Raw genomic sequence first — 15,710 nt, 5'->3', positions numbered from 1 at the left:
CTCGCTAAATTCAATATAAGTGGACTACAATTAAACAATTATTATATTAATATTTTGACTTTGTTGGCATGAAGACTTGAAGGACAAAAATGTTGGGTAAGTTTTTTACTAGGTCATTAAACTTTGGCTCATTTTCACTTTGATCATTGAACTTCAATTCGTATCAATTTGGTCACTCAATTTTAATTTGATTTCACTGGGTAATAAATCAAGGATTTTAACTCTTAATTGGTTACATGACTATCTAAAAATCCGAGTCAATTCTTCCCATGGCACATTATTAAGTCTATTTGAGTCCGTACATGTCATCAAAAAAGAGCTACATCATTCATTTGGGTTCTGAAATTCCTTGATTTACTACCCAATGAAATCAAATTAAAATTGAGTGACCAAATTGATACAAATTAAAGTTCAGTGATCAAAGTGAAAATGAGCCAAAATTTAGTGACTTACTAAAAAAATTACCCCAAAAATGCTATTTAATTTGAAATTTGGCTCTCTTGGAATGAGTCTTTTGATAGAACGAGTTAATTATAAATTAAAAAATATAAGGATAGAATTTTATATGTTAGGATATAATTATATAAAATAATTATTATATATAACTTAGGTGATGAAATACTATTACTAAGTACTCCTTTTGATGCATTGTAAGTATCAACCTCTAGAAACTTTCATATCCCAAATTATTTATCTAAATAACAAATTTAAATATTAATTTTTAAATTTATTATTTTTTATCCATGTTATTTTTTTAAAAATAAATGTGGATAAACCACAACTTTATTGAATAAAAGTAACAACAGAAAACAGAAGATAAATCATCTTACGAAATAAGGAAATAGAATAAAGTACAATATGAAGTAAAAATATGAAAAAAAATAGCTGGAAAGACAGAAGCCACCGTCTAGCCCCTCAGGCCTACCCAAACTATCAGATGGACCGCCTACTACTACGCAAGATCAGGATCAGAATTGCTGGCTTGATTTGAGACTCTAGCGCTTAAGAAAATTGAATGAGTGCTTAATTTTCTAAGCTGCTTCATTAAGAGATAGCTATTGACTATCAGCAACTATTGAAAACCAAGAAAGAAATATGTTAACAGTTTTAAAAATTATATTGTAAAACGGTAAGGCATTCAAATGAAAAATACGATTATTTCATACAATCCAATCCATGTTATTTTAAATACATCATTTTAATGGATGAGTAGAAAAGTAAAAAAAAAAAAAACTAAATTTTTATAAAACTTTTAATTCTAACCATTTTCTATAACAATTAAAGTGAGGGCACTTCTAATGAAAGGATGGAGTAACATATGTAAAACTATTAAATTTGGTAACATATCATTGTCAATAAAATTAAAGTGCGGTCACGGCATACCCAAGTTCTCTGACCAAATAATAATAAAAATAAAAAATAAAATAAAATTTGTAAGCGCATCAGTCCACCGACCAAAGGTATTGTGTAGCCAAAGTTTGGAAGAATGCATAGGGGAATGATTAAAGAAATAAATAATATAAAATTAATTTCTCTTTCTCTCCAACAACATACCAATTAACTCTTAATAATGTATTAATTTATGTAGCTTATAAATAAAAGTATTACTTCCTGTTTTAGGGTGTTAAAGTGCGCAGATGTACTAGAGATAAATTTTACATTTGAATATATTTTTGATACTTGATTTGTCTGTATTTCATTAAAAAAATAATTAATTTAAAATATAAATTAAATTAGAAATTATTTATTTTAAATCATATTGATTAGATGAATGGTGATCTCACATGTAAAAAAATTTCCTCCAAACCCTTTTTTTTTATTTTTTATTAAATCCATCAAGTTACAACGAAACTAGAGGCCGACAATTGGTCCTAACTAGGCTTATCAAAACCCGCCACTTAGCTGGTGGTGGTTTTGGGGAATAATATATTATTATTATTATTATTATTATTATTATTATTATTAGTGTTGTTGTTGTTGGATGTCAACTCTACTTAAACACTACCTTCTTAAATTTTAAGAACATTAATAGAGGTATGAATTTTAACATTCTTAAATGGTGGCGAAGGTAATGAAAACCCTTAACACATTATTTTGATTAGTTACAAAAAAAAATTTTATATGTCCTTTGCTTGCTGCATGGAGTGAGCAGATATTTAATGTGAGTAAAAGCATGCTTGACACAACAAGTTCTTAATTGTAATCATTAAATATTAAAATACAAGTTTGTATAAATGATTGGAAGCATACTTAAGTTTAATAACAAAAAACAAAAATATAAAGCCTGAAAGCTAATGACTTCTTTTTTACTGATAGCATAATGAGTACAAAAACAATATGCACATAGTTTGAGATCGGAGCTGAAACCCAGATAAATCTCAATGGTGATGAATAAACAACTAGATGGCAACCCTGATACTAAGAGAATTATGTAAAACTTTCATTCCTCACTCAAGAGGATATATAAACAACTTTAATTTAATAAAGTTAATAAATTTAGTGCAAACCCTTCAATTTTTTTTTTAAGTTAATTTAAATTATTTTTAGTTCCTTCAAATTCTTTTCATTTATTAAAACTATTTTTAATTTTTGATGTATTAAATTATTAAAAAAACTTGTTTAGAGATTTTTTTGTATTCATTTTTTTAACAATAATGCAAAAACCAAATACAGGGCAGTTACAATGTAATGCACACAAGTGGAGGAAAGAGCGGACCCCAAAAGACCGGCCTAGTAAGGAAGATTGTCCCCACTTATAGCAAAGGTGCATGATGTCAAGGGAATCTATTTTCTCTAACAATAAAAATTAAACACAACTTAGAATTGACAAAAACATAAAACAGTTGAACATAAAAGAGACCTGTTTGATTCTTGAATAAAAAGACCAGGAATAAGAAAATCATATGAAACAACATGATGATATAGCTTTTTTTTTTTTAAAGGTAAAAAAGCAACATTTATAACACTTTGAAACACAACAACAAACACAGACCTCTTCAAAGATGAAGCAGCTTACAACAGAACCAGAATTGAAATTACAATTAATACTACAAAATCTTGATGAAGGTTTCTGATTACTCCACAGTAATAAAAAGAAGCATCAGCACTTCATCTTCCTGAAGACAGCTTACTGCATCCAGTGTGACCGAAGCGAAACTTGGATGAAAGTGATCAGAAAAAGCTACATAGTATACATCTAGAATAAACACCTCGAAGTAAATAAATTCCCTCTTTTAACTCCTCTGTCCAACGCTTTGTCGATGGACTTGCTATTCAACTTCATTATCGGTCTCACATTTTTCAATCAAAGCAGCTTCTTAGGATTATCTGAAGACTCATTCCGGTTATCTGATTTCCTGCAGATACATGAAGATGAAAATTCATGAAAATCACCTCTTCCCGGCCGCATCTCATCTGGGTTCCCCCATGAAACCTTTCTGGCATGACTTGACTTTCTTGGCAAATGTTTCTGTGTTCATCTTATCGCGTCCCTTAAATAATGAGCTCAGTTTTTTTGAGTTTGGTCGGATGGTCCTCTTGTGTCCCATGTACCTCCTGCAGGAAACTTTGAATCAGTTATGGATCATCAGATGACAGAACTCTATATATCTTTTTATGGTGTCTTGCCACTGAAAGGAAAAACCCCAAAGCCATTAAATTGAATGATTTGCACTTCTCAAGACCCATTTTCACAGGGAAACAGCTGAAACAATAGAACTTTCATTGATTATTAGGTTGAAATAAATCGATGGCTTCTTCTTATCAGAAAGTGAACTACTTAAAATATGATTAGAAGGAGCCAAGGGGAGAAAAAGAAGCAATTGCCATGAAGTTCATATGTGGCAATTCAATAATTAAAGCAGTTTCAAAGAAATATGAAGCATTAGCGTTGATGTTATCAACACTACCTTGTCAACGAAACCTATGATGTATGATGCATAGGTGCACAATGTTAGCCAAACAAGCCCAGAAAGGGATATTCAAAAGTTTAACAAATTAGCATTTCCCTAGCCTTCATAAATCACCTCCCCAAGAAATGACTAGAACAAGATATGTTATTTGAACATTTATTCTACTAGGTCTTCTTGAGATTAACAAGATCAGAGAAGCAGCAACATCTAAAATCCAAAAGCATTAAAGTAAAAGCATCAATTAAACAAGGTTAGATTCATACCTCCTGCCAGCTAGAATCTTGGCCATATTTCCATTGTTATTGGTAACAAACACATCACTCTCATCACAAACAATATAGTCAATCGCAGCGAGGCGGGAGGCAAATGGAAGAAAGGGTTTCAAATCATCTCCAGCAAGCATTTCCTTGGTATAAAAGTTTGGAAACAGATCTTTGAGAGGCTGTAAAGTCTTGCCACCACCATATATCTCTCCTGATGCAACATAAAGATATGAGTCATTTCCAAAGCCAAGTGCTCGTAGCATTAATCCAACTTCATGGGGTGTTAGTGGACACCTCCCTCGACTGCGCTCGTCTTCAGGGATTAAGTCCTGCCAATATACAATTACAAATGGTTACAACTATGTTCCATCAGGTTAAACTTAATAAGGAAGAAAGTAATGGAAATTCAAGTCTATATTAATCTATGAAAAGAAGCTAAACCTTTTTGCTTTTAGTGTGATTTACAAATTTTGCTGCTGAAGCCACCAATGAATTTATTTCATTAATTTTCTAACACTTTTGCTTTGACAAATTGTTTTATTTCAGGTACAAAACTGGGATTGTTTTATCCACTCATCAATGTGCAAATAGGTAGGGATATGCCTGATGGATAAAAGCCTTCATTTCAATCCATATAGATTAAGGCACTGACAACAGAACGCCGCAGAAGATGACCATAACAGCAAGGTTGTTTTCGGTAGGGAGTGAAACAACAAATATGAATAAAATTCATACAAGGGTTTTAAAATACCTCTGCAAACAGCAAGGAACTATGAAAGTTCAAAATGTTGACTCATTAACCAAAATGAAATATTTGAGGTAAAGATAATTTCAGTAGGGTGGTGCAACATCAATTTACTATGAATTATAAACAATCAAACAGATGAGTGGGAATGGTATCTCACAGGTAATGTCTCCCATCGCTTCCTAATTGCACCTAGCTCACTGCGCTCTTTTTCACCACCGCCATAATAACAACCAGAAAATGCAAGCATGTCAGGTTCAAACCTGTTAGCATAAAGAAAGGGGGAACTCATACGTCAGGCAAACAACATTGTCATCTAAAAGTTATTTTTCAGCCACAACATGAAAATCTCCAATTTTCTCTCTATCTAATTCAGTATAAATGTAAAATTCATTCAAAAGCTCAGTTATAGACTAACAAATTTATACAATTATAAGAAAGAAGAAAATCAAACAAAAAGTTCAGCGGTGCACAAGACCTGCTTATGCATGCATCAACAAATGCTTAAAAACAAATTAGAACTTTCCAAATGAGAACACAAAGTGCCGAGAAAAATAATATAACCAATAAAAATGGGAAGCTGCATCCAGAAATGCAAATTGGAAAAATTAATAAAGTTATATAAAGAACTCTGAATCATGGCAACAGGAATATTGAATCTGAATATAATCCTGATTGACCAGGTGGCGAAGACCAAGATAAGGATGTGCATCATCTCACAAGGTCATGAGCAGTAAATATCAAACAAAAGAAAATTTTCTTTACACCCATGAAGTAATATTGTCTGAAATTAACACAATCAAGACAAAGAAGTATACCTCAGATGAACCGCAATAAAGCGAGAGGTCATGCTTCGCATTGTTGTAATCAACTTCTGCCCAAGTGTCTCTATAGGCCTTGTAAATCTCAAAGCATGATAATTAACACGGCATCGCAATTTCTGCAAATCCTCACCAAGCCAGTTTGCAAGCCTGTAATCGAACTTCGTCAGCTGCAAAGCCTGCATACACAAAATGGGTAAATACATATATCCCTTAAACAACCATCATGCCAAATCTAAGCAATACCCTCCGGAAGAAAGCTCCATGAGATCCAATTCATACACCAAATCTAAATTAGTTTATTTCTACTTACACGCCTTCGAAGGAGTATTGGAAGAACTTCATCAAGATAATACTCTGGACTTGACTTTCTTGGAACACGCATTGTGTATGGAGGCTTTTCCATTGATCGCATTACCTTATCAGGTATCCTTTTAACAATTTTCACATCCTTCGAAAGAAAAGACATGAACCAGTCAACATCAAATATGTTGACAAAATCACTGCAAGTCAGGAATTATTTTCATAAGATGTATGCAATTCTACATTTCACACAAAAAGAAAAAGAAGAGATATTTTCTTGGATAGCATTTTCCTGCTAAATGTCTTTATTTATGTACTTAGATATAAACATACACCGCACCTATTAAATGTTGTCTCACCTGTTATCTTTCCAGAAAGAATGATGATCCAGCTCAGGTACAACAAGTGTAGCATTCAGAATCCGAGCAACAACAACAGCATCTGTTATCTAAATATATAGAATGAATATGAGAACCAAGAAAATGTCTAGTCATTGTACAAAATAATTCCCTTATTGGTTTATTCAAAAGAATCAAAAAAATTACATGAGAATAATGCACTCCCTCAAATACAATTTGACCTTCTAATTAGACTTTTATCAAATGCTAGAGAAAAATGCTTTTCCTAAAGGAAATTGCGGCAAGGTTGCAAAGCTGTGTCACAAATTGTGCTAAACGAACTATTATTGTCATATAATCATTGGTGAAATGGGCTTCCAGCATCCAGCAAACTGAAACAAGTGCTGGCTATTTAAGATGCAAGATCTTTTGCATATTAGGGACCTTGATGTTCATTTTTATTCGTTAAAATCTTTGCCTTCATATGAGTCTCTCTGTCACCTATAGACCATATAGAGCATTAACTAAAGTTTCAAAGAAATTGAAAATTCACATATGAAAAGATTAAGACCCAAATTGAGATGATTGGAAGATTAGTTCTATTGGTTATATATTTCTAACCTCAATAAAATGCATATCAGCATGAAAGCAAGCTAGTACATCTCTAATTGGAATGCTTAGCATTTATAATAGACTCTGGCTTGAAATTCTTACACTCTTACTTCCAGATTTTATTTCTAACTTTTTATCTTGCCCTTACGTATCTTTATTATTACTATTCATGTTTCCTGATGTTGCAATACTTCCTTCCCAAGGTTGACATGCCATTAAAGCTAAAAACACTCACAGATTATATCTAGAAATGACTAAGTTGCAGGATTTTTAGCCAAACTACAGCTTCATCACCATAAATAAATAACTAAATAAATCTGACTTTCTGGGCATGACCACTACTTGGAGTTCTTTTGTAATATCATCACAAATATTTCATGCCTTCATATCATATTAGCCGCACAGTAGCATAGGAAAGCACTTACCCCTGTTCTTTGTTGATTTAGTCCTCCACTTGTTGCAATTAGTAAATAACCATTAGATTTCCTTTCAGGTACTGCAGCTATATGCAAAACCAGAACATGTTTAAAATCAATAGAAGTGTGATTGATTAGTATTGATTATTAGAAGTGTTATTTGCATCAAGAGCATTAATTAGTCACAAATTTGCAACTCACTAGTCATTAAAAATAAAAAGTATGTGCATAATGTTGTATTGAACAATCTTAATTGATCACAAAATAAACTCAAGAGACAAGAACAAGATAATAGCATAATCAGGATGATATATGAACATGAAGATAAAGACATATAACAACATATTCTTAAATGGCTGTACATTTATGTTAATTTCAGTACGCATTCTAAAATGGATTACTGAACTACATGCGATCAGGAAGTATGCTGAATTGAAAGTTTCTCACTAAACACTGTAAAAATGTATTCAATACAAGTGAAAAATTCTACATTAACAAAGAGATAACAAGATAAAACAGATCTCCCTCGAGGAGAAATAGCAATTTTCCAGGAGTATGAATCCCTCACTTCACATATTAAAACCATTAAAGAAAGGATAAGGCACCACATTTAGCTAGAGAACTTACAATGAAAATGAGGGCCCCTACCAGAACAACCATAATACAAATTTGAAAACTCTGATTTCCATATATCAACAACTCCACTGTAACCTCCCTGAAAAAATCTTCAAATTAGCCAAAGCACCCATAATAAGTAATGAATTCAAAACAACCGCAGGGTAAGGAAATCCAATTTTAACATAGTGAGTGAAAATTATATGAAATAGTTCATGTAATCTGAAACTCATATAGATTTGGTACCAGTCCTATCACGTTTTTTTCAATTAAAAATTTCATATTTAAAGACTTCTCTATGGCACATAAATCACTCTTCATGATATATTTTTTTTTTTAAATTTACCAAAATATAGATTTCAAACCTTTGAGCAGCCTCAAATCAAACTTTACCTATTAAATGCTTATCAGCACTGATTAATGTCTATTTGCCCTTCAGCACTAACAACATCCATTAAAGGAAAGTCTACTCATCTACAAAATATTTTACAATATCAAGGGGGTTTAGGCAAAAAGAACATCTCTAGTAGTGCATATCCTTGTTTTCCACAAAATTTAATGAATAGAAAGATTTGCAAAACCTAATCCATCTAAAGCCACAATGATTATCAGCTCCAATATCTATATATTAGACTGTCAAACGAACAACAGTTCAAAAAATAGCCCAAAGCTACATACAAACAACATCCAAAAACCTGAAATCCAACTAAACTCCTTAAAATGTTGAGATTTTAATACTTTCTAACATTCAGATAGATTATATTCACCTATAAACAAACTACATTCTCCCAACGTTAATATCTATTTATCAGGCCTGCCAAACAAACAGTATCTGAAAGAAAAGCCTAAATCTACTCAACTTCCTAAAATGCTAAGAATTTTCTCTCAGGTCAATAAAACATAATCTTTCATTATTCTTTTTTAAAAAAGATAGATTTGCAAATCCTACCACACCTGAAATTAACCTACATTGTCCTAAAGCTTATCAACCTCTATATCCAACAATCAGACCATCCAAACTAACACCCGAAAAAGAAATGGCTCTATATCCGCCAACCTATCAAAAATGCTTAGGTTTTTCTCTTTGACCACTAAAATACAACTAACATTTAGATTGCAAAAGCCACTCTACCTGAAATTGAATTAAATTATACTCAAGCTTATCAACTTCTCTAACAGAGACTTTCCACCAAACAATCTAAAATGCCAAGATTTTTTCTCCCTAGCCACAAAAACATAATCTTTCATGATACTTTCCAACATATAAACAATTAAGCAAGCCCTATTGTTAGAATAAATAGGATTGGTGTACTAGATTATCATACAAGATTAATTCAGGTCTTTATTGTCCATAGGGTTTTATGTGGCCAGGATACAACTAAAGATCACAACTTTGGAAAAATCGTGATTGTCCAATATTATAACCACCCAAAAGACCTTTTCGAAAAGTTACAACTTTTCTCTTAATGAAACCATTAACCTTTCAAATGATATACGTGAAGGGTCACATCTGTTTTAGGTCTAATATACTATCATTGAAAAGTCACAACACTTAATAGATGTTTTTGAGAAGTTATATCTTTTGGGCCACATTTATTTAATATTACCAATCTATATAACACAAACTCCACCTGAAATTAAATTACATTATCCCAAAGCTTATCAAATTCAATATCAAACAATAATACCTTCCAAATAACAAAAACAAAAAACACCTAATCCACCAAACCATCTAAAATGCTCAAATTTCCCCCTCAGACCACTAAAACATAATCTTTCACAATCCTTACTCCACCTGAAACTGAAAAAGCACTATCAAAACGCACATCAATACCAATATCCATCAATCACAACCACCAAAATCCTAACAACAAAAGAACAAGCCTACCAAACTTTCTCAACAAAATTCCCGCAAAAAAAAAAATAATAATAAACCAGAAAAACAGCCGAAAATCCATACCTTTCTGGACCGCCATGCCTTCTGAATCCGCGTCCACTCAATGTCGGAAACAACATGACCAGCGAAGAGCGAGATGAGGCCAAGCGCGAAAGAGCATCATTCCCAGCACCACCGATCTAGGCGCCCAGCGCTTCCTGGATGCAAGAAGCGCCGAATCGGATCTCTTCTCCATTCCGAAAACCATTCCTCCCTCCCTTCCAAGAATCTTATAATCCCAATAAAAGGGAACAAAGAACCCCGATTTCTTGAGAAGCATCGCAATTAATAGAAAAGAAAAGCGAAAAGCATGATTTTTGGAAAAAGAGAACCTTCTGTTTTTTTCATTGGCTAAGAACTCCCAATATAAAAAAATAATAATAATAATAATAATATATATATTAATTAGAGATGAGACACGTTTTCTATTAACATTCATAGAATTTAGTCCTACAGATTTAGTTTTTAATCATTGGATTCCAAATCCAACGGTTATATGTTATAATCAAATTTAGACAATGTTTATTATATTATTTATATATCAGTTTTTCTTTGTATTTTTTTTTCACTATTTTCTATGAACGCGTGGACATTTTACAAATATCCGCAGTTTTGCAGTTGAAAATACTATATGTAGATTTATTTTTATTTTATTTTATTTTATTATTTTATTTTATTACTGAAATAAAATTATTAATTTAGTTTTGACTGAGGTTGTTTTGATACTATTATAAATAAATAGATATATGTATGTGTATTATTTTTTTGTTATATTGATTATGTTATGTTGTTATATTTATATAGATTTTGTATTTTTAAACTATCAATAGATTTTTTATTATTATTATTAATTTATTTTGAACCAAAAAGCTACAGAAGAAGCTTTAAAATATAATATTTAATCTTTTGTTTTATCGAATAAATCAAAATTGAATTTAATATTAATGTGGTGTTTCATGTATTTTAGTATTGTTTGTATTTAAATTAACAATGATCAAATTTTGGAATAAAAGTAATTTTTCCCAAAAATATTAATTATTACTAAAAATAAATTATCATCTATAAACATCAATTATTAATTAAAACAAATGTGAATTTACCAAAATTTCAAAATCTAACAGCATTATTAACCCACTCCAAAAATGATGGGATGTTCAATCTCCATATAGACAACCAACTAACTGTTCTCATTGCATTTAATAAAAAGAAAAAAGAAGAAAATTCACATTTTAAAATCTCAACTTTGATTGGTTTTAATCCATTCTAATCCCATGGAAAGTTGGAGAATAATTTATGATTTTTTTAAGAAAAACATTGATATATTATTTCTTAAAATATAAGCATTCATAGGTAGTCTTCAGTGAAGCATTCATGGAAAAAAAAAAAAAAATTTATTTTTTTTTATTGGATTCAATTATTACAGAGACACCTCATGAATATTTGTCAGTGTCTGTGTACCCAATTTTCAGTGCATGTTGACCTAGACATTTATCATGTTAGTCCCATTCATTTTTACTGTTTAAATGAATTTGTTACCCAAAATTTTTTTAAAAAAATAATAACTTATATTTTATTCTCTTCATATTATGTCCAAATAAAAATACTTCTTCCGTTTTTTATCTGTCACAAATATATGTTTCTATTTATCTGTTATTTTTTAATATCTAAAATATTTATTAATTTTTTAAAAAAATGTAAATGTAATGATATAAATTAAAAACAATTTTAAAAAAATAATAAAATTTTTATAAAATTTTATGAAATAACTAAGTTTTTTAATATGTAAAATTCGATTAATAATGATAAATATTACGCTTGGATTGGGATCCCAGAGATCTTTCCCCCCACATTCTTCCTTCTTATGTATATGATTCTTATTTTAAAAACAAACTGATGACACAATGCTATGAAAAGCTTAAAAAAGAAGCATAAGTAACATAAACTAAAAGAAATAATTCTAAGGAAAACATTGCCAATGTTTTCCTTATTTAATCATTCATCATCTCTTCTTCTTACTATTTATTATTTTTTTCATTTTATAGAAGAATAAGCAAGATGATCAAGCAAGGCATGAGTAAGCCAGAGACTTTTCTTCGGCAAGTTCATTTGCTGTTGCATTCATCTTTCCTCTTGAAAACTCGTCGATTTTTAAACCTGTGAATTTTAAGATTTACATAGAATTATTTTTCCTAATTTAACGGCAAATCATCAAAAATAAATAAATAAATGAAATGTATAAAGAGTAAAGTTTCAAGTTTTCAAGGATAAATTCCAATTGCTAAAGAAGTAGACAAAATTCAAAGGATTGTGAAGTAGCAGCATATGAAACAATTTGAATAACTAGTAGTGTTATTTGATTAACATCCAGCTAAACAAAAACAACAATATATATATATATATAGAACTTCAAGACAAGGAATTTTATGAATCAATCTCAACATCAAACAGAGTTAAATTATCGAATAAGTTAACCGAAAAAATGCAGAAGATTTTGAAGTAACATGAGGAGAAACTTGAAAACAAGTTGAATAATGTTATGAATTATAAGTCATGCAAGTTACTAAAACATAAGAGAGAAGTAAGAGATCAAGTAATACACTGACCTTGGACAATAGACCATTCTCCATTTTCACATGTAACAGGGAAAGAATAGATTAAACCAGGTTGAATATCATAAGCACCATCAGAGTACACTCCCATGGATACCCAAGTGCCCTGAAGACAAAGTAAACTGATAAATTCTCAAAGGAAAACAATAAAAACTGTTGAAGATTATGGCAATGGATGAACACTGACTTTGGGAGTTCCAAGAACCCAATCATGGATATGATCACAAGCAGAACTTGCAGCAGATAGAGCACTGGACAACTTCCGCGCTTTAATAATAGCAGCACCTCTCTGCTGTACAGTAGTTATAAATTCTCCATTCAACCTGATGCACACTAGACAAAGATTAGCTAAATTGTTGTGTATTTAGCAGGATGATAGAAGATTTATGGTTATTTGGTGTCTTACCATTTATCATCAGCAATGAGTTCTCTAACTGGTTTTTCTCCATCTTTGGTAATCACAGTTGCATGATTGACATCTGGGTATTGAGTTGAAGAATGGTTTCCCCATATGATCACATTCTTCACATCACTAACTTGAACATTCAGTCTTTCTGAGATTTGTCCAAGAGCCCTGTTATGATCAAGCCGTGTGAGGCATGTGATATTCTTTGCTGGAATTGAAGGGGCAAATTCTTTTAGAATGAGTGCATTAGTATTAGCAGGATTAGCCACAACTAAAACCTGCAAATTTAAAACAAAAGGCTTATATCAACATATGAGAGAAAGATTAAAACTGAGATGATATTCGAACACGCCCAATTGACAAATGATGAATAGCATCTATAATCAAAAGTATCATCACCTTGCAATCTGGAGCTGCATGTTGCTCTAAAGCTGAAGCTTGAGCTTTGTAAATGGAGACATTTTTCGACATCACATCTTTCCTCTCCATTCCCTCTTTCCTGGGAAATCCACCAACCATTATTGCTATGTTTACACCAGAGCAAGCTTCAACCACATCAGTAGTGGCCACAACACCTATTGAACCAAAATATAAGCAACATTGGAAAACTCAAGCAGAACTATTTCTGTCTATGAATTGAAGAATAGAGACCTTTGAGAAGTGGGAATGCAGCATCAATTAACTCCATCTTCACACCATTTAATGCTCCTGCAGCTGGTGGGATATCAAGCATATGAAGAATCACTGGTTGATTGGGGCCCAGCATTGCCCCTCTAGCAATCATGGGAACAAGAGCATATCCAATTTGTCCTGCATGAGAAAACACAATTGGTAGGTGAACATTACAAACTTAAACTAAATCTGATTTGTAAAATTCCTTTCCACTAATCTTCCAAAGGACATAGATTGTTGAATTCATTATTTGCTAAGATTGACATTGACACAAAGGCAATGCCATTGAACAGAAAACAAGAACTTTTGCATGATTATAATGTGATGCTTGTTACTGTGTCTACATATTAACATTGGATACTTTAGTATCTGTAATCAACGAAGTTGAGCAAATGGTTTCCACTTCCCTGATTTTATCCAGAATTAAAATGCATCTATCAAAGTTCCTGTTTTTTTTCTTGCTATTATGGATTAATAAATATACTGATCTACATGAAAATTCTGTCAGTTGAACATATCTAACTCCCTTAAAGAACTAAACTAAAATATTTGTTATTTACATCTCTTTTTAATCAAAATCCCAACAAACTTCAAATAATCATCTTCAATATAGATTATTTATTGAACCATTAACTCATTTCCAATTGAATCAAACCATAATATGTACACAGAACAATTTAAAAAACAAAAAATGAAAACATAGAACTTTTTTTAAGATATGTTGCAAAATGCATTAAAAATAAGAAGGCATAAGAACATATTGAGATGCACAGCAAAACAAGTGAAGAAAAAAATTGAAAACAAAGAACATATTAAGATAAGAAAGCATCAACCCATAAGATCCAAGAAAACATAAACCACACTGATATACACAAACATAATCAATATTAACAAATCCAAATCCATAGCAGAACAAGTAAAAACAAAAATTGGGAAAAATAAAACAAACATTTTTATATACACAGCAAAAGTGAAAGAAGAGAAGAGGAAGAAAAAGAAGAAAAAGAGACTCCTTTTACCGAGTTATATAAGCATCAACGTATAAGATCCAAGAAAACATTAAACATATTGATGATATAAACAAACATAATCAGTTCATCATTCCCTTCTAGTTAAAAAAAAAAATTAAATTAAATTAAATAAAGCAGGATTTCAATCAATTTCAGCATTGCCTGCAGCGCCAGTGACCAAAACTCTCAAAGGCTCCTGCTTTTCACAACCGAGAACAGATCTCATAAAAAGAGACTTCAAAAACCTCAGAATCAGATAAAAAGACTCCATAAAACCAACGAAATCTCACAAACAAACAAAAGAAAACCAAACTAAAACCATGGCATCCTTATCATGCATCAAATACAAGCATTGATACCTCTCCAAACACCAAAAGCCAAGCATATTCCAAACCAAATCCCTCAAGAAACGAAAAGAATAACAGTAATACATCAAAAGAAGCATCATAAAAAGCACTACCAGCAGCGCCCGTGACGAGAACCCTGACGGCCATTGTTGAATTTGAGAAGCATACCAGAGAGACAGAGAGAGAGAGAAGAGCTTATATACGTGTATGGGATGATGATGATTGATGGATGGAGGGTGACGATCTCGAGGCATGGAAAGCGTTGGGATGAGGTATTATAGAACTTTGTAGTAGTTTGTTTTTCACGAGGCTTGGTTCAGTTATAAAAAAGCACGTCACAAGCTTCATATGATGATGAGTTCACTGTTCACTGCACAAGATAAGCAGTTATCTTATCAATTATTAGTCTTTATGAATGATGTTAAAGGTTGTTGGGTGATTCATTTTTAAATATTTATAAAGTTTGTATTTATATCTACATTGATCTTAGTATCAGTATTATTTAATTGCGTATATATATATATATGTATCTTTCATGATGCTATGATTCTTATTATTGAGATCTGCAAGTTCAGTATGATTTTTTGGCTAATTCATTTCAGGCAATTATAAAGTTTATGTTGATATGCCATTAAATAAATAAAAGATATATATATATATAGATCGAGAATAATAGACCACTCCCTCCCGCTGCTATTTTATATTT

The 15,710-nt window shown here is 31.4% G+C and overlaps 2 protein-coding genes across 3 annotated transcripts; both read right to left on the bottom strand.

The window, feature by feature from the left end:
* Positions 1-2,902: 2,902 nt before the first annotated feature.
* LOC120279544 (O-fucosyltransferase 29) lies at positions 2,903-10,304 on the bottom strand. The gene is given in 11 exon segments (XM_039286467.1): positions 2,903-3,418; positions 3,420-3,555; positions 4,175-4,503; positions 5,080-5,182; positions 5,738-5,919; positions 6,054-6,243; positions 6,403-6,491; positions 7,419-7,495; positions 8,037-8,124; positions 9,985-10,074; positions 10,076-10,304. Coding segments are annotated over 11 exon segments (1,563 nt in total). The 5' UTR covers positions 10,241-10,304; the 3' UTR covers positions 2,903-3,304.
* Positions 10,305-11,893: 1,589 nt separating this feature from the next.
* On the bottom strand, positions 11,894-15,460 carry LOC120278769 (malate dehydrogenase-like). Of its 2 annotated transcripts, none has more exons than XM_039285500.1 (7): positions 15,118-15,460; positions 13,627-13,785; positions 13,375-13,550; positions 12,976-13,253; positions 12,757-12,892; positions 12,564-12,675; positions 11,894-12,114 (listed from the first exon to the last, which is right to left on the bottom strand). In XM_039285500.1, the coding sequence occupies exons 1-7, from the start codon at positions 15,149-15,151 to the stop codon at positions 12,020-12,022; spliced, it is 990 nt and encodes a 329-aa protein (XP_039141434.1). In that variant the 5' UTR covers positions 15,152-15,460; the 3' UTR covers positions 11,894-12,019. The 2 variants fall into 2 exon arrangements, with proteins under 2 accessions (XP_039141434.1, XP_039141433.1); XM_039285499.1 differs by lacking the exon at positions 15,118-15,460 and adding an exon at positions 14,820-14,952.
* Positions 15,461-15,710: the final 250 nt, after the last annotated feature.

Source organism: Dioscorea cayenensis, chromosome 16 (assembly GCF_009730915.1).
Source record: "Dioscorea cayenensis subsp. rotundata cultivar TDr96_F1 chromosome 16, TDr96_F1_v2_PseudoChromosome.rev07_lg8_w22 25.fasta, whole genome shotgun sequence".
Lineage (NCBI taxonomy): Eukaryota > Viridiplantae > Streptophyta > Magnoliopsida > Dioscoreales > Dioscoreaceae > Dioscorea > Dioscorea cayenensis.
This window is presented reverse-complemented; position numbering and strand designations above follow the sequence as displayed.